The following is a 26,544-nucleotide window of genomic DNA, read 5'->3' on the forward strand; positions in this document are numbered from 1 at the left end:
CTGACACCATCTCCACTAAATCCCTCCTCTCCATCCCCAACACCATCGCCAAATCCCTAGCTAATATCATTAACTCCTCGCTCTCCTCTGGCTTTGTCCCAGACACTCTCAAGCAAACAGTGGTTAAACCCCTTCTCATAAAACCATCATTAGACCCAAACTACCCTTCCAGCTTCCGACCCATCTCAAACCTTCCCTTTATCTCTAAAATTATGGAAAAGATAGTTAATTCCCAACTTACGGATTACCTTGAAAACAACAAGATCCTCCACCCATCCCAGTTTGGTTTTCGCAAGCACCTTAATACAGAAGCTCTCTTACTCTCCCTCACTGACCACCTCATCAGAGGTATGGATCAAGGTCATTGCTACCTTCTGGCCCTACTGGATATTTCCGCAGCATTTGATACAATCAATCACAACCTCCTCCTCACCAGTCTGTCGGAAATAGGCATCTCAGGCTTAGCTCTTCTGTGGTTCAAATCCTATTTATCCAACAGAAAGTTCTCTGTTAAAATTGGTAACGCAGAATCTACACCTTACTCCCTGTCCCAAGGTGTCCCACAGAGTTCCTCCCTCTCCTCCACCCTATTTAACATCCATCTTACACCCCTCTGTCATCTCCTATTGGACCTTGGCCTTAAGTTCTACCTCTATGCTGACGACGTCCAAATCATCATTCCCATCCATGATTCTTTATCTGATGCTCTGAAGCTCTGGGACTCCTGTCTTGCATCCATCAACAATTTACTTACAAACCTCCACCTCGCCTTAAACCCCACCAAAACTGAACTGTTCCTCATATCCCAACACCAAACCCCTAAACCTTCCTTCATCATTGATCCTGCCTATAATGCCATTTCCTCTCATAGAAACATAGAAATGACGGCAGAAGAAGACCAAACAGCCCATCCAGTCTGCCCAGCAAGCTTTCATAGTTATTTTTCTCATACTTATCTGTTACTCTGACCGCTGAGGTCAGGGCCCTTATTGGTAACTTTTTTGGTTCTAGTTACCTTCCACCCCTGCCATTGATGCAGAGAGCAGTGCTGGAGCTGCATAAAAGTGAAGTATCATCCTCCAGGTTCACGTGATTTGATTCAGTTCGTCTGAATTGTCACCCTGGAAAACTGTCTCCAGAACTGTTATCTTCCCAACATTCTCATCAGTAAACAGTGAAGCAAAGAATTCATTTAGTCTTTTTGCAATGGTCTTATCGTCCCTATGTGCCCCTTTAACTCCTTGATCATCATTGTCCAACCAACTCCCTTGCAGACTTCCTGCTTTGGATATATTTAAAATAGGTCCAAGACTGTCCAGTACAAGAGCAAGGAAGCAAAAACCACAAAGCAGGCAGAAAATAAGACAATCCAGTGTTCATTCATTCAGCCAATGCCATATTCAAACACCATCATCTGCGTTAACCTGCTCCTCTTGTTTAGACCTGATGAAAAGTGTAACTCATTTATGTTGTACGCCGTGTATGGTATACTGCAAGCTTTAAAGTACAGTTTTAAGTACAAAGTAATTTTTTTTAACGTCACTTTCAGTTCATGTGATCCAGACTTTTCAAAGAAAAAAAAAAATAAGAGGAAACATCAAGTCATGTGGTCCATTTAGTATGCACAGGCAGAGTTAAATTTAGGAGATGTTTCACGACATTTCAATTGCTTTTGCCATTTAAGCTAATTATTGAATGCTATACCCCTGCGCTGTTGTATAGCAGTGCCTGGGCTGCCATTCAGCGAGGCTTTTTCCATGCAATGCCTTCTATGAGAGACCTCGGGGTCCTCCTTGACCAGCAACTGAATCTAAAGAAATATATTAATTCTATTCTCAAGGAGGGCTTATATAAGCTCAAAGTCCTAAAAAAAAAACTAAAACCCCTACTCCACTCTCATGACTTCCGCACTGTCATTCAGGCCACCCTCTCTTCCAAATGGGATTATTGCAACTCCCTCGTGCTAGGGCTTCCCTTCTCTACAATAAAACCGCTTCAGATGCTCCAGAACACAGTTGCGAGGGCCATCACAAATGCCTGGAAATCTGCCCACATCACTCCCATCCTTAAAGACCTCCATTGGCTCCCCATTCACTCACGTATCCTCTATAAAACGCTCTCCATCATTCATAAATCCATCTATTGTCACAATTCCGACTGGCTCGACGAACCCCTCTGCCTCACACACTCTTAACTGACCCACCAGAGCAAACAATAAAGGAACCCTCCAGATACCCTCTCTTAAAAAGGCACATCTCTCCTCCACAAGGGATCGTGCCATCTCCATTGCTGGTCCCACGCGATGGAACTCACTTCCCACCTTTCTTCGACTTGAGCCCTGTTCCACCAAATTCAAAAAGAAATTAAAGACATGGCTCTTTAAGCAGGCTTACCCAGATTAGACTTTTACCACCCCCATCCTTTTGCTAACCTCCGTATGAACTGAGCCTGTATAAAGTTTTGTTATCACTTTATTTCTTGTAGTGCTTTACCTGTTGTTTGTTTTATTTGTTTATCAGCTCACGCACACGCATGTAAGAGATCTCGGGGTTCTACTCGACAACCGACTAAACCTAAAGAAAACGATCAACACCACAACCAAAGACTGTTTCTATAGACTCCAGGTTTTAAAAAGACTTAAACCTCTACTATTCTTCCAAGACTTCAGGACAGTTCTGCAAGCCGTAATATTTTCTAAAATAGACTACTGCAGCGCTGTCCTCCTGGGTCTCCCCAGCTCATCCATCAAATCCCTACAATTGATACAGAACGCCGCGGCAAGAATTCTGACTAACACCAACCGAGGAGAACACATATCACCTATCCTCCATAACTTACACTGGCTCCCGGTGAAATACAGAATCCTTCACAAATCACTCACTCTAATTCACAAATCCATCTATAATCATCTGCATCTGGACCTCAAATTCCCTCTCAATCTCCATTTCACTAACAGACCAACCAGAGAAGTATACAAAGGAACCCTTCAGGCCCCTCCTACAAAAGCTACACGCCTCACCTCGACCAAGGATCGATCCTTTTCAACAGCAGGCCCAGCTATCTGGAACAACATCCCATACGACCTTAGACTGGAACCCTGCCTATTAATGTTTAGAAAAAAACTCAAGACATGGCTTTTCCGCCAGGCCTTCTCAGATCTCTCAGCCATACATCAGACGAACGAACACCCTTGTTGAACAATGGATTTCCATACCAACTCAAGTTCTGAATAAGAACCTACCCTGACTCATTAACTGCTGTTAAGATCCTAATCACTACGTTCCTTAGACCTTTCTTTCTAGCAATCTTTTGCTTCCAAGTTTACTACCCTTGTTGAATGTAACTTTGTTCTTCCCGTTTTTTACCTACGGTTTTTGTTATAGTTCCCCCTTTCGATGTAAACCGATCTGATATGGTCCTCAACCATGAAGGTCGGTATAGAAAAAGTGTTAAATAAATAAAATTTGTCATTTGCATTATTTTTGCCTCTATTTGTTACATGCATTATATTCCTCATTGCTCTGTCTCAGACTCCCTTTCGGCCTCTTTCTGTTCCTTGCCCATCCCTACTACCTGTTTTTTGTACTTTCCACCTTTCAGTTCGAATGTAAACCGGTATGATGTTCCCCCACTAATGTCGGTATATAAAAGCTTTAAATAAATAAATATATTGCTCCATGGTGAGACCGCACCTTGAATACTGTGTACGGTTCTGGTCATTGTATCTCAAAAAAGATATACTTGCACTGGAGAAAGTATAGAGAAGGGCGACCAAAATGATAAAGGGGATGGAACAGCTCGCCTATGAGGAAAGGCTAAAGAGGTTAGGGCTGTTCAACTTGGAGAAGAGATGACTGAGGGGGGGGGGGCGGATATGATAGAGGCCTTTAAAATCATGAGAGGTCTAGAATGGACAGATGTGAATCGGTTATTTACACTTTCGGATAATAGAAGGACTAGGGGGCACTCCATGAAGTTAGTGAGTAGCACATTTAAAACTAATCAGAGAAACTTCTTCTGCACTCGCACAATTAAGCTCTGGAATTTGTTGCCAGAGGATGTGGTTCGTGCAGTTAGTGTAGCTGGGTTTAAAATGGTTTGGATAAGTTCTTGGAGGAGAAGGTCATTAACTGCTATTAACCAAGATGACTTAGGGAATGGCCTCTGCCACTACTGGCATCAGTGGCATGGCATCTTCTTAATGTTTGGGTACTTGCTAGGTTTTTGTAGCCAGGTTTGGCCACTGTTGTAAACAGGATACTGGGCTTGATGGACCCTTGGTCTGACCCAGTATAGCAATTTTTTATGTTCTTATGATGTACCTTCAGTGCATCTACTAAGACCGACCAAAACAAGGGTAGAAACATTTCCGGTTGCTGTCCCAGTATTGTGGCATTCTCTTCCAGATGTTTTGAGATATTAAGGATGTATCTGCTGCTTCAGAAAATGATTGAAGCATTTTGTTGCATAGATGTTGGAATCAGTTTGATGTCAGACTGTATCTTAAGGACATAAGAAATTGCTATGCTGGATCAGACCAAGGGTCCATCAAGCCCAGCATCCTGTCTGGGATGATTTCTTTTGCTGTGAATATTGAAGGTATGATGATGAGAAGCAGGCTTTGAGCTGAATGTAAATTTTTTGTTGCTGCTCTGATATTTGCTGATTGTGTGTGTTTTTATCATGATCTGCTTAGGACAATGGATAGTGGAAACTTGAAATTTTTAAAGGATGGATTTTGGCAGTGTTATAAATAAACGACGTTTTAGCAGTGTTGTGGATATGTGTAGAGAAGGAGAGAGAGGAGTTGGAGGACTCCAAGGTTATGAGCTGATGGGTCAGGAACGATGACCTTGTTATCCACAGAAACAGAGAAAGGAGGAAGAGGGGAAGTGGACTTGGGGTGAAAGATATGGAGCTCCGTCTTGGCCATGTTGACTTTAAGGTGGTGGTGGGATATCCAGGTAGCAATGTCAGACAGGCAGGCCGAGATCCGGGATTGGATTTCTGGTGAAATTTCTGAGAGTCGTCTGCATAAAAATGGTATTGAGAGCCATAAGAGGAAATCCGAGCACCAAGGGAATTAGTATATAGTGAGAAGAGAAGAGGACCCAGGATGGAACCCTGAGGCACACCAGTTAATAGTGCAATGGCAGTAGAGGAGGAACCACCAGAGGAAACTCAAAAAGTGCGATGGGAGATGTAAGAAGAGAAGCAAGACAGGACAGAGTCCCGAAATCTAAGCGAGGACAGAGTATCAAGGAGCAGGTGGTGATCAAGTGTCAAAAGCAGCAGTCAGGTCAAGGAGGATAAGGATAGAATAAAGATCTTTGGCTTGAGATGTAAGAAAGTCAAGACAGCGGTGGTGAACAGCATGTTCAAGTAGTTTAGAGGGAGAAGGGATATGGGATAATAGTTGGCAGGACAGGTAGGATTCAGTGAGGGTTTTTTTAAGGAGTGGTATGTTTACAGCATGTTTGAAGTCAGCAGGAACAATAGTGGCACACTGCTTCGTTTGGAGGACAGGGGTGTAACTGCAGTTTAATTATTGTTTTTCAGAATTAAAATATGACATCACAGTTGTATTGGGTAAGCATTTGGATGTCTATGAAGAAGAAAAGCACAAACATTCCCCTTTCAGACCTGTCCAGAAAGGGAGGTCCACACACATTGTAACCATGAATGCTGGGCAATAAAATAATTTATCCACACAAGCCTACTGGTGATGGAAACCAACTAATTCCACTGTTTCTATTTATGACTCACATGTATTACTGCCAGTGAGATTCTACTGAAAATGTCTAGAGCTAGTCAAAACTGTTTGGCTGCAAAATACTGAAGGATATTTTGCCTTGTCTAAAAGAAGCTGTGAAGCCTAAATGGGGGGTGATGAAAATGTCAAACTTCAGAGCAAGCCTTTAACATGCATGTTACAATAGGAAGGTAATGGCATTTGCCAAGTCAACACATAAATATAGTCCATAATCACAGCCTTAAAATAATGGCAGTTGTGCAAAACCAGTAAGGGAAAGGTGTTGGAAAATTGATAGAAGGTGAAGGCCATATTGCAGCACCCAGACTGTCACTGCAAAGTCAGTGGAAGGTTGTGGAAGCAATGTTAGATGTAACAGAAGTATTCTGTGAAGGTGATAAGTCATTGGTTCATGGTCTGATGTGCACGTTGAAATGCCATGACTGAGTTTTGTGTCTGCAGAGATGGGATTATGATGGATATAAACGAGGAAAATGTCAGTGCATATCCGTGGAGATGACATAATAATGGTAAATACAGTGTCAAAGTGATGGCAAACTTTCACTTACATTGCTTTATGAAATCAGGATGACAGTGCCAAGAAGATAAAATAACACAAGTCTTTAGTCTGCATGCAATAGCATTCAGATGAATCCTGGATAGAGGTGACACTATAATGGCAGAATCCAAGGGAAAGAAATTCCTGTTTTATTCAGACATAAAAAATCAGATATGTTGAAACTGAGAATCTACCCTCACAAAGAACTTGATAGAGATCTGTCTTGGCATAAACCAAAATAAATGAGCCTCAAACACTACTCCTACCTGACAGTAGTGTTCTCAACGATATTATATAAGAATGCAATAAAACCGACGTGAATTTCTTTGGAGATTTGTTGTATAATTTTGAAAAGTTTTCTTGAACTAATGCCCCACACGAAAAGAAAAGCTCATGTGAGGGAACTCCCCACAACACCGGGAATGGATCCATGACAGCCTGGGATAGAGGCCGCTTTCGCCAGATTGCTGACAACGCTCAGAGGAGGGGCAGCTGGGGACGGCAGGGAGCAGCTGCCGAGCCCCCTTGCCCATGAAATATCTTTGAGCCCGGGTGCTCCAACGATTCCGGACCCCCCACTGGCAGCAGAAGTAGGTCGCCTCTCTTTTCGAGAGGCTGAGACGGACGCCTCCATGAAGTTCCCCGACTCACAGAGAGGAGCGGAAGGTCTAGCCGCGGCCTCGGAGAACCTGGCGGATTCAGGTTCCAGGAGCCGGGGACAAATAGCACAACAACGCTCGGAACAACGGGGTGAAGGCCTTGAAGAGGTAGGAATAGAGAATGGCGACTTTTCTGTTATTTGTTCCACCCCCAACGCTACATCTTCGCTTCAAGATATAAGGAATATGTTGATTTCTATGCAATGCTCTATAAATTTACTAACTAAGACTGTGCAAGAAGCCTTAGTTAAAACAAAGAAAACGGAAGATGAAGTAAAAAACGTGGAAAATCATTTAAATATAATGGAAGAAAAGATGAAAAGTATGGAGAAGGTTCAAACAAATTTGATAAAGTCAGAAAGTATATATGGAAATAAGTTTGAGATAATTGAAAATCAGATGAAGAGGGCAAATCTCAGGATACTGAATTTTCCTAAAATAAAGATGATGTCAGCAATTGACTTGTTTAAAAATTACCTCTCAAACAATTTGAAGTACCCTGAAAAAGCTATGCCAGCTATATCAAAAATTTATTACATATTACAGCAAACCTCTTCACAAGATAATGCTTTAGGACAGGAAGATCAAATAGACAGAAATTTGAACTTGACAGACTTTTTAGATAAGTCTCAAGAAATGGACATTAATACAAGATCAACTTTATTCGTTCAGTTTGTCTTTGTTTCAGAGAGAGATGCAATATTAACATAGAAACATAGAAATGACGGCAGAAGAAGACCAAATGGCCCATCCAGTCTGCCCAGCAAGCTTTAAAGATCTTTAAATATCAAAAAGTTAAGTACTATGGCTTTCCAGTACAAATTTTTCCAGACATTGCTAGAATCACACAGGAAAAAAGGAAAAAATTTATAGCAATGAGGGAGGAAGTAATTACTAAAGGGGCAAAATTCATATTGCGGTATCCTTGTAAATGTTTACTTTTTCATAATAATGTCAGATATGTATTTGTGGCCCCCGAACAGTTACGTCAATATTTAGATACGCATTCTCAATCCTAATAATCCTAATCAATGGTGTTGGACAAGATATATCGGTAATTCCCCCATGGCTATATATTTTGTTTAGTTTTTGCTTAAGATCTGCTCTTTCTCACAGGACAAGCAGGATGGTTGTCCTCACAAATGGGTGACATCGAGGATGGAGCCCACCACGGAAAACTTCTGTCAAAGTTTAAACAGAACTTTGACTGGCCCCTACTGGGCATGCCCAGCAAGGCACTGACCCTGCAGCCAGCAGGGGTCTCCCTTCAGTCTTCTTTTTTCCGCGCAGCAGTTGCCACGCGGTGAAAGGAGCTCTCTTACCACGTTCCTGACAGGAATTCGGTATTTTTCTTTCCGAAGAAAATTTGCCCCTCAGGGGTCTCCCTTCGACAAATTTTTGTCACCTCCGCGGAAACCGGTAAGTTTTTTGCCTTTTTTCTTCGACTACCGTCGAATTTGGCCCTCGAGGCCTGTTGGCAATTACCGAGCCCGCGACTAAATTTGGCCTTAAGCCATGGCGACGGGGTTCCGTCGATGCCCGGATTGTACCCGGACTATGTCAATCACAGACCCCCATAGGGTTTGTGTTTTGTGTTTGGGTAGTGAGCATGATGTCCTGACTTGCACCAAATGTGCCCTAATGACACCTAAGGGTCGCAAAGCCAGGATGGAGAAGATGGGGCTCCTCTTCCATGCACCCACCCCAACGCCATCGATAGCATCGACGTCATCGGAACCGGCACCGTCTAAGTTGCACCACCATCGTCAACCCTTCGGTGACCGTCCACCATCGATGACTTCTCGGCCGTCGACTCCTGTCCCCTCCCCGGATGAGCGAGGAGACCGGAAGGACAAGCATCGCCATCGACGGCACAAGTCTCGGCCTGTCGAGGATCCACAGTCATCGACCTCTGAACAAGCCGAGCCACCGACTAAGAGGCCTCGTTCAGACTTGGCACCGTCCACGTCTCGTTCGCAGGCATCGAGGAAACCCTCACCCTCTCGGGGTGTGGGAGCCGTGATCCCACCGGTTACGGTGGTCCCTCCGGCTCTGCCTCAGCCTCCCTCTCCCGTCGAGCCGGGTATTGTTACCCCTGGTCTCCGGGCAGAACTGGACCGGCTGGTCCAGGAGGCCATCGAGAAAGCGATGCAAAGATTCCAACCTCCATTGGCACCGTCTCCGGCACCGATTCCGGCACCGCCACCGGCATCGACCCCGGCACCGACTCCGCCACCGAGGAAGGAACCGGCCACCGAACCTTTGGTGGAAGCGCTGGCACCGCTACTACAACGTATGGAGGCACTTGTACATGCCCTCCCATCGATAATTCCAGTAGCACCGACAGCGCCATCGTCTCCGACTGGATTTTCATCAGCGGGAGAAACACCGTTCCTGATTCCCCCTTCCGGGGTGGTCCCATCGGTGCCTTCTCGAATATCTCCACCGATTTATCCTTTGGCTCCATCGGTTCCAAGACCGGCACCGACTCCATCGGCAGCACCGAAACCCTCGATGCCGTTCCCAGTACCGATTGTACCACCGGTTCCTCCAAGGTTTCCTTTGATGCCTTCGGATCCTCAACCAGGTCCATCGGGGCTTCAACCCCCAAGTGATCCCTATGATACCTGGGGTGATGATACATCTTCTGACACAGATTTACCATCACCGCCTTCTCCTACAGAGAGTAGAAAAAGATCTCCTCCAGAGGATCTCTCCTTTATTAATTTTGTAAAGGAGATGTCCGAAATTGTACCTTTTCAGCTGCAATCTGAGACCGATGACAGACACCAGATGATGGAACTGCTTCAATTTTTGGACGCTCCAAAAATCATCGCTTCCATCCCCATTCACCAGGTGTTTCTCGATCTCTTAAAGAAAAACTGGGAATCTCCTTCATCTGTATCACCAGTTAACAAGAAGGCTGACTCCACATACCTCGTCCAGTCAGCACCAGGCTTTCAAAAGCCTCAACTGGATCATCGCTCTGTTGTGGTGGAGTCCGCACAAAGAAAAGCCAAGCGTCTCAAGCCACACTCCTCCACTCCGCCGGTCAAGGACAATAAATTCCTAGACAGTGTGGGACGGAAAGTGTACCATGGAGCTATGCTGATTTCTCGCATAGCCTCATATCAACTCTACATGACGCAATATAACAGAGCCATCCTTAAACAGATGCAAGATTTTGCTGACACATTACCTGACCAATACCAGCCACAGCTTCAGGCCCTTCTTAATAAAGGGTTTGAAGCGGGGAAGCACGAGATCAGAACGGCTTATGACATCTTCGATGCCTCCACAAAGGTTTCAGCTACTGCCATCTTGGCCAGACGTTGGGCTTGGTTAAAGTCATCCAACCTTCGCCCAGAGGTCCAGGATCGTTTAGCGGATTTACCCTGCTTAGGGGACAATTTGTTTGGAGAACAAATTCAGCAAATAGTAGCTGAATTGAAAGATCACCACGAGACGTTGAAACAACTTTCTTCTGTTCCGTCTGAGGTTTCCTCCAAACAACCACTTAAGAAGGACTCTAAGAAGTCGTTCTTTCGGCCACGCCGTTACTACCCTCCATCGGCCAGGCCTCGTCCAGCTCGATCCTCTACTAGGCCTCAGCCGCGTCAGCCTAGGAAACAAAGGCCTACTGTAGCCCCTCCTCCTGGGCCTGCGGTTGGCCTTTGACTCCCCTGTAGGGAACACATGCCAAACCCCTCTTCCAGACATTCCTGTAGGAGGTCGACTGTACCATTTTCTACAACCTTGGTTGCAGATCACCTCAGATCAGTGGGTGCTAACAATTATCGCACAGGGTTACCACCTCAACTTCATAACTCTTCCGGCAGACTCCCCGCCTCTTCAAGCGTGGAGTCTATCCACCCATTTGGCTCAATTACAACAGGAAGTGTCTCTTCTTCTGCAATCAAATGCTATAGAACCCGTTCCTCCCTCTCAACGAGGCAAGGGATTCTATTCCAGATACTTCCTAATACCAAAGAAATCAGGGGGACTACGTCCCATTTTGGACCTTCGAGCCCTCAACAAATACCTTCAAAAAGAGAAGTTCAAAATGGTAACCCTAGGCGCGCTGCTCCCTCTGCTACAAAGAGGGGATTGGCTGTGCTCTCTCGACCTCAAGGACGCTTATACCCACATTGCGATCACACAATCCCATCGCAAATATCTGCGGTTTCTCGTAGGCCACGACCATTATCAATACCGTGTCCTACCTTTCGGTCTGGCTTCTGCCCCACGAGTCTTTACCAAATGCCTCGTAGTGGTAGCAGCATTCTTAAGGAAGGAAGGTGTCCACGTCTTACCCCTACCTGGATGATTGGCTAATCAGGGCCTCCACCCAACAGATAGCTCAATCCTCCCTAAAATTGACAATTCAAACACTCCTTTCCTTAGGGTTTCTTGTCAATTACGAGAAATCTTGCTTAGTCCCGTCTCAAACCTTATTCTTCATTGGAGCAGACTTGGACACCTTACAGGCAAAGGCTTACCTTCCTCTTCAGAGGGTCCACACCCTAATGTCCCTGGCTCGCCAGCTCCAGTCTCAGAACACTGCCACGGCTCGCCAGTTCCTCATTCTCCTAGGACACATGGCATCCTCGGTTCAAGTCACTCCCATGACCCGACTAGCCATGAGAGTAACACAATGGACTCTACGACACCAATGGATTCAAGCTTTTCAGCCTCTGTCCTCCATAGTCACAGTCACACAAGCGCTGCGCCTATCCTTAACCTGGTGGTCGACTCAGGTCAACCTCCTTCAGGGCTTACCTTTTCTTCCACCGGACCCGCAAGTAATCCTAACCACCGACGCTTCTCACATCGGTTGGGGAGCCCATGTGGACGACTTTCAAACCCAAGGGTTATGGTCCAAAGAGGAAGCCGAACACCAGATCAATTTCCTGGAACTTCGAGCAATCCGCTATGCGCTCCGCACTTTCAAAGATCATCTCGTTCATCAGATAATCTTAATCCAGACGGACAACCAAGTGGCCATGTGGTACATAAACAAGCAGGGAGGCACAGGCTCCTTCCTTCTGTGTCAGGAAGCTGCGCAGATCTGGGCGGAAGCCCTCTCCCACTCCATGTACCTCAGGGCCACTTACCTGCCTGGAGTAGACAATGTATTGGCAGACCAGCTGAGCCGTGTCTTCCACCCACACGAGTGGTCACTCGATCCTCTGGTAGCGACCTCTCTGTTTCACAAGTGGGGTTCTCCCCACATAGACCTCTTTGCGTCCCCTCAGAACCACAAAGTGGACGATTACTGCTCTCTCATTCGGAGCCAGCACTCTCGGCCGAGGGATGCATTCTCCCTCAAGTGGACAACCGGTCTGCTCTATGCATTCCCTCCACTCCCTCTTGTGTCAAAGACTCTCGTGAAGCTACGCCACGACGGAGGAACCATGATCCTGATAGCACCTTACTGGCCACGCCAAGTATGGTTTCCAATACTCCAGGATCTCTCCATCCGCAGGCACATTCCTCTGGGAAAGGACCCGCATCTGCTCACTCAAAACGACGGATGCCTCCTCCATCCCAACCTCCAAGCCTTGTCCCTGACGGCATGGATGTTGAAAGGTTAGTCCTTCAACCATTTAACCTTTCAGATTCCGTTTCTCGAGTCCTGATAGCTTCACGAAAGCCTTCCACAAGAAAGTCTTACTCATACAAATGGAAAAGGTACACATCATGGTGCACTTCTCAGTCCCTTGATCCCCTTTCCTGTCCAATCTCCAAATTCTTGGACTATTTATGGCATCTCTCTGAATCAGGTCTTAAAACCTCTTCTATCAGAATGCATGTCAGTGCGGTAGCCGCCTTCCATAAGGGTATTGGGGGTAATCCTATTTCAGTGCAACCCCTAGTAACACGCTTTCTTAAGGGCTTACTCCATCTAAAGCCACCCTTGCGTCCTCCGGCCCCCTCCTGGGACCTTAACCTGGTTCTTGGTCGTATAATGAAACCTCCTTTCGAACCTCTGCACTCCTGTGACTTGAAATATCTCACTTGGAAAGTGTTATTCCTTTTGGCTGTTACTTCAGCTCGCAGGGTTAGTGAATTACAGGCCCTAGTTACCTATCCGCCTTACACTAAGCTCCTGCAGGACCGGGCGGTACTCCGCACTCACCCTAAATTTTTACCTAAGGTAGTTTCGGAGTTTCATATCAATCAATCTATCGTACTACCTATCTTTTTTCCCAGGCCCCACTCCAACTCTGGAGAGCAGACCCGGCATACCCTAGACTGTAAACTGGCTCTAGCTTTTTACCTAGACCGTACAGTTTCCCACAGGAAGAGCACTCAATTATTCGTCTCTTTCCATCCTAATAAGTTGGGACAACCTGTGGGTAAGCAGGCTCTTTCTTCCTGGTTGGCGGACTGCATTTCTTTTTGCTATGAGCAAGCTGGCATTCCTTTTCAAGACCGTGTTAAAGCACACTCTGTGAGGGCCATGGCGACGTCAGTGGCACACCTTCGATCGGTGCCGCTTCCTGACATCTGCAAAGCTGCAACCTGGAGTTCTCTCCATACTTTTGCAGCCCATTATTGTTTGGACAAGGCTGGAAGACAGGACTCCATCTTCGGCCAGTCTGTCTTGCGTAACCTTTTTCCAACCTGATGTACCAACACCCTTCCACCTACCCGGTAGGGTGCGGATGCCCTTTCCCAAATTTCTCCTCAGTTGTTGTGCCTGCTGCACACCGTTGGGTACATTTGGTGCAAGTCGGGACATCCTCAGCTCGGTACTCACCCATTTGTGAGGACAACCATCCTGCTTGTCCTGTGAGAAAGCAAATGTTGCTTACCTGATGTAACAGGTGTTCTCACAGGACAGCAGGATGTTAGTCCTCACGAAACCCGCCCGCCTCCCCGCGGTGTTGGGTTCGTTTTATTTTTACTTTCTAGGCACTGCCTGTAGCTTTGAAAATCAGACTGAAGGGAGACCCCTGCTGGCTGCAGGGTCAGTGCCTTGCTGGGCATGCCCAGTAGGGGCCAGTCAAAGTTCTGTTTAAACTTTGACAGAAGTTTTCCGTGGTGGGCTCCATCCTCGATGTCACCCATTTGTGAGGACTAACATCCTGCTGTCCTGTGAGAACACCTGTTACATCAGGTAAGCAACATTTGCTATATCTCATTGGCTCCCTGATTACTTATATTATTTTCAATGTGGAACGAAATAGTACCTAAAATTATTTCTTTACAAATGGCAAGGTGCATTTAGATTCCTGTATTATATCTATGTAAATTTATTTATTTTCTTGCATAATACCACATTGTATTAGTGTTCTATATTTTGTTAAAAATGCATTAAAAATAAAATGAAAAAAAAAAAAAAGAATGCAATAAAACCCTTCATCTGATCACATTTTTATATCGGGCAGCAACACAATACCTGTGACATTTTTACTTTTTTAAAGATGATGTAGTTGGCTGCTGACTCACTAGCAAAATTATAGCTTGGCAGTTAGATAGGACATCATAAATCTTATTTTTGTCTAAAGTTCTGCCACAGTCATGTAACAGGTTAAGGAACACTTTTAGCACCATATATCCAGTTAATAAGAGTAGTAAGGTGCTCCAGGGCATCTGCTGTGGTATAACACACAGACTACTCAGATGGCTGATGTCACCAGGTCTTTCTGTGCCCCCGAGGCAGTTAATTAATGTTGTACCTTCGTGCTGTGCTAAACCATGGCAAGGCAAGTTTAACCGATTTGGACAATATTGTGGTGCAGCTGATCAGCACTCTAAAAAATGGTTTTAAAACTTTGTTGTGGACATAAAAATACATCCAAATATTGCATTAAACACTTGTATTATGAGGTGGGGTCTGATAGTGTTATTAATAGTAGGTGTTACTATAGCTTTCTAAGGCAATGCTTCTCAACCTGGTCCTCTGGGACACATGATCAGTCAGATTTTCACTATATTCACAAGTAATATATATGAGAGGTTTTTTTGCTGCTCTGCCTCCATTGTATGCAAATGTATCTCTTGCATATTCTTTGTGGATATCCTGAAAACCAGACTGTTTGGGTAGTCCCTGAGAGATACTAGTTCATAAGGGAAACTGGCAGCACCATATTTGTACTCTTCCCAATGCATTCTGGTGCTTGTAGTTCTGCATTAACCAAAGTTTATCCCAATCCACTCCTTGTCCCCACTTCTCCACAAAAAGTGAAGCTATGATTGAACAGCTGTCTTACAAGATCTAGGTAGAAAGGTGCGGTGCAGCAAATGGGAATACTAAAGTATTTAAGTATTCAGTGGCCTTTGAAAAGTCAGTTCTGTTGAAGTCGTCAGCAGCGAGGATATTAGCTTTATTAAATAGTGCTGTACATACCCATAGAGTAAAGCAACCAAAAATAATTGGTGAAAAAATATTTCACCTCCATTGCTTGGGAGAGTGCAAACATCAGAAAAATCTCTCTGGCCCTGCAGTTCTCATCCTCCTGTTCTCCCTCCATTATATCATATCAGCTTATCCAAGCTTTGTGCACCTTTTCCTGAGGTGGGTCCTGGGTAAGGATCCCGAGTCCAGCTGGGAGCCCCCAAAAGCAAAGACAATTATATAAATAAACCATGTGTTTTGGGGAACAGACACTTTTTGCTGTCAGAAAGTAGAGAACTCTAAATAACAATGATGCAGATGTGTTGAGATGTACACAGCAGCGGATAGGAGGAATAAATAAGAAAACCATAGTGCTGGAATGTCTACAGAGTTTTCTATAGGCAGACCTTGTTAATGGAACTCCTGATAACATTCATTTTTTGTGGTGTTTTGCAGGACTATTCTGAAGGAGAGTGGGCTGTCGCGATATCTGCATTCTGCTGTCCTCATCAGTGGAGCGATGCTGGTATTTGGAGGAAACACCCACAACGACACTTCCCTAAGCAATGGGGCAAAATGCTTTTCTGCTGATTTTCTGGCATATGATATAGGTGCGTAATCATGTTAATGTTTTTTCCATGTTTCCATGTTTTTTGTAACTTTCTCACATCCAAAATATTGTTATAATAGTTAAGTTTCATACTATATTTGTTCTTGTATTGGGAAATGTTCTTTACTTTGTTACTCTCTGCCTTTACTCACATTGTTAATTGTAAACTGGGTTGATGTGATTCCTATCATGAAACTCGGTATAATAAAAATAACAAATAAATAAATAAATAAATAAAATAATGCCCAGTGAAGCTTAAGGTCTAAGTAGCATAGGCTGCACTTATGACTATTCTCGGTCACAAGACATCTCTATGAGTTAGAGGTCAGTCTCTATAATCTTTTCCTGGGGAAGATATGGGTTACTTGATAATTACTCTGTGTCTGTGCATTTTCAGCCCAGGTGAAAACAGTTGGTTCAACTGTCCAAAGGAGGCATCTTGGGTTCTAATAATAGTAATTATAATAAATAATAGTTTTATTATAGTATTAAAACTCTGACACAATGAAAGTAATTAAAAAGAAGCCACTTTTTGGGTGACATGAGGAACAATTTTTAATTTACTTGCAGAGTTCAGAGCAGCTGACATGCAGATATCCAGGGCTTGAAATTAAAGGTATGAGACTAGGTGGGATACATCTGAGGGTATTATGGGGATTTAGAGAAATCCTGGCAACTCCACTGGCTGACCTTTTCAATGCTTCTTTAGTCTGGATTAGTTCCGGCAGACTGGAAAAGGGCAGATGTGGTTCCTATTCATAAAAGTGGAAGTGAGGAAGCTGAGAACTATAGGCTGCTTGATTTGACCCCAGTGGTAAGCAAACTAATGGAATCGCTAAAACAGAGGGTAGTGCAGTTTCTAGAATCCAGTGGATGGCATGATCTAAGGCAGCATGGTATTACTAGAAGTAGGTCTTATCAGACAAATCTGATCAATTTCTTTGGGTGACTAGAGAAGTGGATCACGGGAGAGTGCTAGACAATACTGTATTTGGATTTCAGAAAAGTCTTTGACACGATTCCACACAGAGGACTTTTAAATAAATTGAATGCCCTTGGTATGGGCCCTAGAGTTATTGACTGGGATAGAAACGGGCTAAGTGGGAGGTGACAAAGGGTAGTGGTAAATGGAGTTTACTCTGAGGAGGGTGCGTAACTAGTGGTGTGCCTCAGGGATCAGTCCTGGGACCAGTTCTTTTCAACATCTCCGTGACAGACATAACAGAAGTATTGTCAGGAAAGGTTTGTCTTTTTGCTGATACCAAAATCTAAAACAGAATAGACAGCCAGGAAGATGAGGAGCCAGCCATGAAAACATGAGGAGAAATCAAGCAAAGCTTGAGGAATGGTCAACAGACTGGCAGCTAAAATGTAATCCTAAAAAATGCAGAGTAATGAATTTAGGCTACAAAAACCTAAGGCAGAGGTACAATGTTGGAGGCAAAATTCTTCTAAACGCAACAGAAGAGTAGGATCTGAGGGTGGTTGTTTCTGATGATGTTAAAATGGCCAAACAAGTGCAAAAATAGCCGGCAAAAGCCAGAAAGATGCTTAGCTGCAAGGGGAGAGGAATAGTTAGCAGATACCTGGTGAGACATCAATTGGAATACTGTGTGCAATTTTTGAGACCACACCTTTAAAAGGATATAAACTGATTGAAATTGGTCCAGAGCATGGCTACTAAAACGATCAGTGGTCATATGGGGATGGACTTAAAGATCTAAACATGTATCCCCTAGAGGAAAGGCGAGATAGGGGAGATATGATAGAGACATTCATATACGTCAATGGTTTCCATGCACAGGAGCTGAGCCTCTTTCAATGGAAAGCAGGCTTTAGAACAGGGGTGGCCAACTCCAGACCTTGAGAGCCACAAACTGGCCTAGTTTTCAGCATATCTACAATGAATATGCATGAGGTAGATTTGCATTCACTGCCTCCATTATATGCAAATCTATCTTATGCACATTCATAGAAACATATATAGAAATCACGGCAGAAGAAGACCAATCGGTCCATCCAGTCTGCCCAGCAAGCTTCACACTTCTTTTTTTCTCATACTTATCTGTTTCTCTTGGCTCTTAGTAACCTTAGGTTCTATTTCCTTTTCACCCCCACTATTAATGTAGAGAGCAGTGATGGAGCTGTTTCCAAGTGAAATATTAAGTTTGATTAGTTGGGTAAGCGGCAGCATAGCTCTCTGCCATTGAAGCAGAGAGCTATGCTGCATATCCAGCATAGCAGGGAGCTATGCTGGATATGCATTGAAAGTGAAGTATGCCTTGAAAGTCACATTAACTATCATCAAATATTGAAAAGCCTAATAATTGGTAACTGAATAAGCCTAATAATTGGTAATACCTATAGCCCATAAACCCATCCCTGTTTTTGTTTTTTTGTTTGTTTTTTTTTTCTTTTTTTTAATTGGGAGATGGCAGCCCTCCATCCTTCTGCTCCGTGAAGGTGGAACACCAACCACTGGCAGCCCGCTCCGTGAATGCCTCTGTGGCTACTGCCGCTCCGTGCAGTGTTTTGCTGCCTACTCTTTATACACGTCCTCTAGACCTGATGGATCCACAGTGTTTATCCCATAGAAATAACGGCAGAAAAGGTCCAAATGATCCACCCAGTGTGCTGAGCAAGCTTTTGCCAGTATCTGCTGTACTGTGCAGGTTACCCCAATGCTTATCCGTTTACCAGACCATAAAAGTCAGGGCTCTCGGATGCTGTTTGAATCCAATATCCCTTAACCATTGCCGTGAAAGCAGAGAGCAGTGTTGGAGCTGGATTAAAAGTATCAAACTTAGTGATTAAGGGTAGTAAGTGCTGCAATAGCTAGTTACCCCCATGTTTATTTGTCCCTAAACCGTAAACGTTGGGGCCATTGTTGGTTGCTGTCTGAATCCAATTCCCCTTTTCTCACTCACTGCTGTTGAAGTAGAGAGCAATGATGAAGTTGCATTAAGCCTTGATACTGTTATTTGTTAAGGGTAGTAACTGCCACACCAGCAAGTTACCCCCATGCACTCTTTTCTTTATTTCTAACCTCTAGCTTTTAGGGATCCACAGTGTTTATCCCATCCCCCTTTGAATTCCTTCACTGTTTTTGTCTTCACCACCTCTTCCGGAAGGGATTTCCAGGCATTCACCACCTTCTTCCTGAAGAAATATTTCCTGACATTTGGTTCTGAGTCGTCCTCCCTGAAGTTTCATTTCATGATCCCTAGTTCTATTGATTTCTTTCCAACGGAAAAGGTTTGATGATTGTGCATCATTAAAACCTTTCAGATATCTGAAGGTCTGTATCATATCTCCTCTACACCTTCTTTCTTCCAAGATATTCCTATTCAGATCCTTCAGCCTCTTCTCATAAGTCTTCCAATGCTGATCCCTCACCATTTGGTCGATCATTTGGCCATAGGAAAATGCCATACTGGGTCAGACCAAGGATCCATCAAGCCCAGCATCCTGTTTCCAACAGTGGCCAATCCAGGCCATAAGAACCTGGAAAGTACCCAAAAACTAAGTCTATTCCATGTTACCATTGCTAATGGCAGTGGCTATTCTCTAAGTGAACTTAATAGCAGGTAATGGACTTCTCCTTCAAGAACTTATCCAATCCTTTTTTAAACACCGCCATACTAACTGATCTAACCACATCCTCTGGCAACAAATTCCAGAGTTTAATTGTGCGTTGAGTAAAAAAGAACTTTCTCCGATTAGTTTTAAATGTGCCCCATGCTAACTTCATGGAGGTGCCCCCTAGTCTTTCTACTATCCGAAAGAGTAAATAACCAATTCACATCTACCTGTTCTAGACCTCTCATAATTTTAAACATCTCTATCATATCCCCACTCAGCCATCTCTTCTCCAAGCTGAAAAGTCCTAACCTCTTTAGTCTTTCCGCATAGGGGAGCTGTTCCATTCCCCTTATCATTTTGGTCGCCCTTCTCTGTACCTTCTCCATCGCAATTATATCTTTTTTGAGATGCGGCGACCAGAATTGTACACAGTATTCAAGGTGCGGTCTCACCATGGAGCGATACAGAGGCATTATGACATTTTCCGTTTTATTCAGCATTCCCTTTCTAATAATTCCCAACATTCTGTTTGCTTTTTTGACTGCCGCAGCACACTGAACCGACGATTTCAATGTGTTATCCACTATGACGCCTAGATCTCTTTCTTGGGTTGTAGCACCTAATATGGAACCCAACATTGTGTAATTATAGCATGGGTTATTTTTCCCTATATGTATCACCTTGCACTTATCCACATTAAATTTCATCTGCCACTTGGATGCCCAATTTTCCAGTCTCACAAGGTCTTCCTGCAATTTATCACAATCTGCTTGTGATTTAACTACTCTGAACAATTTTGTATCATTTGCAAATTTGATTATCTCGCTCATCGTATTTCTTTCCAGATCATTTATAAATATATTGAAAAGTAATGGTCCCAATACAGATCCCTGTATTGGGACCACTGTCCACTCCCTTCCACTGAGAAAATTGTCCATTTAATCCTACTCTCTGTTTCCTGTCTTTTAGCCAGTTTGCAATCCACGAAAGGACATCGCCACCTATCCCATGACTTTTTACTTTTCCTAGAAGCCTCTCATGAGGAACTTTGTCAAATGCCTTCTGAAAATCCAAGTATACTACATCTACCGGTTCACCTTTATCCACGTGTTTATTAGCTCCTTCAAAAAAGGAAGCAGATTTGTAAGGCAAGACTTGCCCTGGGTAAAGCCATGCTGACTTTGTTCCTTTAAACCATGTCTTTCTATATGTTCTGTGATTTTGATGTTTAGAACACTTTCCACTATTTTTCCTGGCACTGAAGTCAGGCTAACCGATCTGTAGTTTCCTGGATCGCCCCTGGAGCCCTTTTTAAATATTGGGGTTACATTTGCTATCCTCCAGTCTTCAGGTACAATGGATGATTTTAATGATAGGTTACAAATTTTTACTAATAGGTCTGAAATTTCATTTTTTAGTTCCTTCAGAACTCTGGGGTGTATACCATCCGGTCCAGGTGATTTACTACTCTTCAGTTTGTCAATCAGGCCTACCACATCTTCTAGGTTCACCATGATTTGATTGTCCATCTGAATCATTACCCATGAAAAACTTCTCCATTACGGGTACCTCCCGAACATCCTCTTCAGTAAACACCGAAGCAAAGAAATCATTTAATCATTCTGCGATGGCCTTATCTTCTCTAAGTGCCCCTTTAACCCCTCGATCATCTAACGGTGCAACTGACTCCCTCACAGGCTTCCTGCTTCGGATATATTTTAAAAAGTTTTTACTGTGAGTTTTTGCCTCCACAGACAACTTCTTTTCAAATTCTCTCTTAGCCTGTCTTATCAATGTCTTACATTTAACTTGCCAACGTTTGTGCTTTATCCTATTTTCTTCTGTTGGATCCTTCTTCCAATTTTTGAATGAAGATCTTTTGGCTAAAATAGCTTTTTTCACCTCCCCTTTTAACCATGCCGGTAATCGTTTTGCCTTCTTTCCACCTTTCTTAATGTGTGGAATACATCTAGACTGTGCTTCTAGAATGGTATTTTTTTAACAATGACCACGCCTCGGACATTTTTTTACTTTTGTAGCTGGTCCTTTCAGTTTTTTTCTAACAATTTTTCTCATTTTATCAAAGTTTCTCTTTTGAAAGTTTAGCACGAGAACCTTGGATTTGCACACACTGTTCCTTTTCCAGTCATTAAATCAAATTTGATCATATTATGATCACTATTGCCAAGTGGCCCCACCACCGTTACCTCTCTCACCAAGTCCTGTGCTCCACTGAGAATTAGATCTAAAATTGCTCCCTCTCTCGTCGGTTCCTGAACCAATTGCTCCATAAAGCTATCATTTATTCCATCCAGGAACGTTATCTCTCTAGCGTGTCCCGATGATACATTTACCCAGTAAATATTGGGGTAATTGAAATCTCCCATTATTACTGCACTACCAATTTGGTTAGCTTCCCTAATTTCTTTTAGCATTTCACTGTCCGTCTCACCATCTTGACCAGGTGGACGGTAGTATACCCCTATCACTATAGTCTTCCCCGACACACAAGGGATTTCTACCCATAAAGATTCAATTTTGTATTTAGTCTCATGCAGGATGTTTATCCTGTTGGACTCTATGCCATCCCGGACATAAAGCGCCACACCTCCTCCCGGGTGCTCCTCTCTGTCATTGCGATATAATTTGTATAATTACTTCCAGTTCTGGCTCGACCAGATTCACCACATTCACCATGGTCTTCATTGTCCCCTTCCTCATCTACAGGATTTCTGATAGATCCCCCTAAGGGCCTTCCTGAACCGTATTCTCCTCCTGAGGATTTATCGTACGCTAAATTCATAGAAAAAGTAGGATCTCTCCTAAACATTGAAACAGGATAGGTTCCCGACCCTCGGGCTGATGTTCTAGGAATCCTAAAGATATTTGAAATGCTTCCAGAACCAACAGCTTTACCACCACATGCTGTGCTAGATGCGGTTCTACATAAAATGTGGGAAAAACCTTTTACTACCTCAGCGGCCTCAAGGAAGACTGACTTAAAATACAGGATGCAAAATTCCACGGTCTGTGAGTCCACGCAATTACCCCTTAACTCGGTAGTAGTAGAATCTGCACTATTACGTGCCAAAAGGTCAAAACTTCATGCAAACTCACCACCAGGAAAAGATCATAAATCCCTGGATGATTTTGGCCGTAAGGTATAACCTTCCTCTGTGCTGGTCACAAAGATACAACACCCTCAATTTTACATCATACAATATGTCTTTGAATGTCTACAGAGATTACATCCAGTATGTGTGGCTTCTGATAATTCCTTACCGCAACCATTCACAGACATGGAGGAAGGTCTCTGACACTTACTCCATTCGGTTTATGAGTCATTTGAATCATTGGCTCGATCCTCAGCGACAGCAATAGCAGCACGTCGCATGGCATGGTTAAGAGCTAGTTCCATAAGAGACTATGTCTATGACAAGTTGGTGGATATTCCTTGTCTGGGAGACAATCTATTTGGTAACAACAGTACCCTTCTAAAGGAGCAGAATACGACAGTTCAATCTCTGACTTCATCAGACCCGCATCCTTCTTCTAAAAGATTTTATCCTTCATTCAGAAGAAGACCTTATGCAAAGGCACCTTTCAGGCCGTATAATACTTATAGATCTCAGTATAATCCCAATCAGCGTTACCATCCACAATCTCAACTTTTACGTGAACGACCTCGCCAACCACGTCCTCCAAAACCAACTCCAGCAGCACCACCAAAACAAACGCAATCTTTTTGAGTTACCCAGAGCCACCTCCACTGCACTACATAGGGGGCCGCCTTCAGCAATTTTATGCCAGCTGGAAAGCGATTACTTCAGATCGCTGGGTGCTAAACATCATAAAAGAAGGTTACAGATTAAATTTGCTAACTTTCCCACACTTCCTCAAATTTTCCCCCTCAAGAACACATCAAAACATTCAACAGACCTACAGGAACAGTTAGTCACTCTACAGTTGCAGAACTCAATTCGAGTAATCCCAAACTCATTAAAAAACCAAGGGTTTTGCATTGGAGGAACCGTTTGACCAAGGTACTACAATTTGAATATATGACCGCAGCTAGTAAATCGGACACTGCACAAGCAAACTGCCAGAGGATTTGGCAGCACTATTGGCGACAATTACCCATAACTTTAAGAGACTCTATCGAGAGCTTATTGGAGACGAAGTATACTGGAGCCCACAGATCCTGTCAGACTGCCACCAGTTGCTGAAACCACTAGGTGCCGTGTGATTCCACTAGACACATCCTGGTACTGCTCACCATTTAATGTTTACTTACCTACCTACTGCGACCAGTCTTTGGACATAAACTGAGACCGCTTGACCTGGGGAGGGGGGGGGGGTTGTTGGGTTATGGGACTTGGTGGGTTGGGTGGAATAGGCTTTGTACACATCTTGGTTAGTATGATGTATGGCTATATGTTTGACCACTGTTCACATTGTGTCCATGGTTCTGTTCCACTTGTGTTTGTAACTTTAAAAAAGCAATAAAGAAATATAAAAAAAAAAAAAAAAAACCCAAGGGTTTTACTCCCCATATTTTCTCATTCCAAAAAAATTGGGAGGTCTTCGACCAATCTTAGATTTGCGAAACCTCAACAAACACATTCAAAAAGAAAAATTCAAGATGACATCTCTCAAGAGCATTCTACCCCTTCTGCAACCCAACGACTGGCTATGCTCCATAGACCTGAAGGATGCTTATTCCCATATACCCATGCACCCTTCCTCCTGGCAGTACCTTTGTTTCCAATTTCAGAACAATTATTACCAATTCAAAGTCCTACCCTTTGGCCTTTCCTCAGCCCCGAGTGTGTTCAGAAAATGCTTAGCGGTGGTGGTGGCTCATCTCCGACAGCTCTTGATATTTCCCTATCTCGACGACTGGCTGTTGGTAGCTTTGGAGCAGACGACATTAAAGACTCATGCATTCTAAACAATCAATTGTCTTCAGAAGCTGGGATTCATAATCAATTACGAAAAATCCCATCTACAACCAACTCAAGTTCTACTGTTCATTGGGGCGCTCATCAACACGGTACATCAGAGGACGTACCTTCCACAGGACATGATACAGACGCTGTCTTCTCTAGCTCAGCGTCTATTCAATCAATCACATGCATCGGCACGACAAATTTTTCAACTGTTGGGTTATATGGCAGCAGCCATCCATGTAGTCCCATATACAAGACTCCACATGCGTTGTCTACAATGGGAACTCAAGAACCAATGGTCATAGTTCTGGCAACCACTATCAACCAGAGTACGCCTCACCAGACAAATGCGTACAGACATTCAATGGTGGATGAACACCAACCACCTGAACCCAGGAGCATCGTTTCAGCGGCTTCCTCATCATGTCACTCTCACCACGGATGCTTCCAGGAGGGGCTGGGGAGCCCATCTAAACAACTGAAAGACTCAGGGACGTTGGTCTCTTCGGGAATCCACCTTTCAGATCAATCTCCTCGAAATTCAAGCCATTTGGAAGGCACTTCAAACCTTCTCGGCCCAACTTCAGGGACAACATATCATGGTATACACAGACAATCAGGTAACCATGTTTTATGTAAACAAAGAAGGAGGGTCAGGTTCCTGGATTCTCTGTCTAGAAGCGCTTCGCATACTGACGTGGGCAATATCCAACCAAGTCTCGATACAAGCCATTTACCTTCCCGGTGTAGACAATGTAACAGCGGACTGCCTCAGCAGAATTTTCCATCCACACGAATGGACCTTGAACCGGGATGTAGTGTCCAATATATTCCATCAGTGGGGTTTTCCAACTATGGATCTGTTCGCCACAGAGAGCAACCGACAAACTCAGGCATTTTGCTCCATCTACCAAAGCAAACTTTGTTACGCTCCAGATGCTTTCCTCATCCCATGGACGGAGGGCCTACTTTATGCTTACCCTCCCATTCCACTCATATCAAAAACGATAGAAAAATGCATCAGAGATGCAGCAGACATGATACTCATAGCCCCATCCTGGCAAAGACAACAATGGTATGCGTATCTCAAACGACTATCCATTCGCCCACCAATTCTACTGGAAAACCATCCCCAACTTCAAACTCAGGAGGGGGATCCCTTCTTCATCCAATGCACCAATCCCTCCATCTGACAGCATGGAGATTGAAAGGCACGTACTAAATTACCTGGGACTCTCATCTCAACTTGAGGACGTTCTCATTGAATCCAGAAAACCGTCCACCAGGCGTAACTATGCCAGGAAATGGCGTCGGTATTCAGAATGGTGCAGACCAAAGAATCTAGACCCTTTCTCTGCAACGATAACACATCTTCTGGAATACCTCCATACTCTTTTCTCAGCGGGTCTCGCACACGCCTCCTTTCGAATGCATGTTAGTGCAATTGCAGCCTTTCACCGTATTCACAACGGACTACCCATTTCCAACCACGCTTTAATCTCCAGATTCCTTCGTGGCATTCTACATCTGAGACCACCGGTCACAAAGCCGCCGGTACCATGGAATCTCAATATCGTACTGGAACAGCTAATGTTAACTCCTTTTGAACCTCTAGACACCTGTCATGTCAAATACCTTACTTGGAAAACCGTTTTCTTGGTGGCGGTAACATCAGCTCGGAGAGTAAGTGAACTGCAAGCCTTGGTTCACTACTCCCTGTACTTAGAATTCTTTCATAATAAGGTCACCCTTCGACCTCATCTGGCCTTCCTCCCTAAGGTGGTATCTATGTTTCATATCAACCAGTCCATTACTCTTCCAATTTTCAAGCCAAAACCTCATCAGAACGACAGAGATAAGCTTCTCCACACCTTGGACTGTAAAAGAGCATTGGCTTATTACAAACAGAGAACTCATTCGGAATCAAGGCCATCTCAGCTGTTCCTCTCCTTTAACCCAAACTCTCCTAACCAACCTGTCTCCAAGAGAACTCTGGCTAGTTGGTTGTCCAATGCATTACCTTTTGCTACAATAAGCAAAATCTGCTATTACATATGAGACCAAAAGCATACCAAATAAGAGCAACTGC

General features: G+C 43.9%; 1 protein-coding gene across 3 annotated transcripts in view; it reads left to right on the forward strand.

Moving 5' to 3' along the window:
* Positions 1–26,544, forward strand: part of ATRNL1 (attractin like 1) — a 2,205,421-nt gene that overhangs the window by 525,567 nt on the left and 1,653,310 nt on the right. For all 3 annotated transcript variants that reach the window (XM_029610472.1, XM_029610473.1, XM_029610474.1), the window contains exon 10: positions 15,771–15,925. In XM_029610472.1, coding sequence (XP_029466332.1) covers positions 15,771–15,925 — 155 coding nt within the window. The remainder of the gene's footprint in view (positions 1–15,770; positions 15,926–26,544) is intronic.

Source organism: Rhinatrema bivittatum, chromosome 7, assembly GCF_901001135.1.
Source record: "Rhinatrema bivittatum chromosome 7, aRhiBiv1.1, whole genome shotgun sequence".
NCBI classification, from domain to species: domain Eukaryota; kingdom Metazoa; phylum Chordata; class Amphibia; order Gymnophiona; family Rhinatrematidae; genus Rhinatrema; species Rhinatrema bivittatum.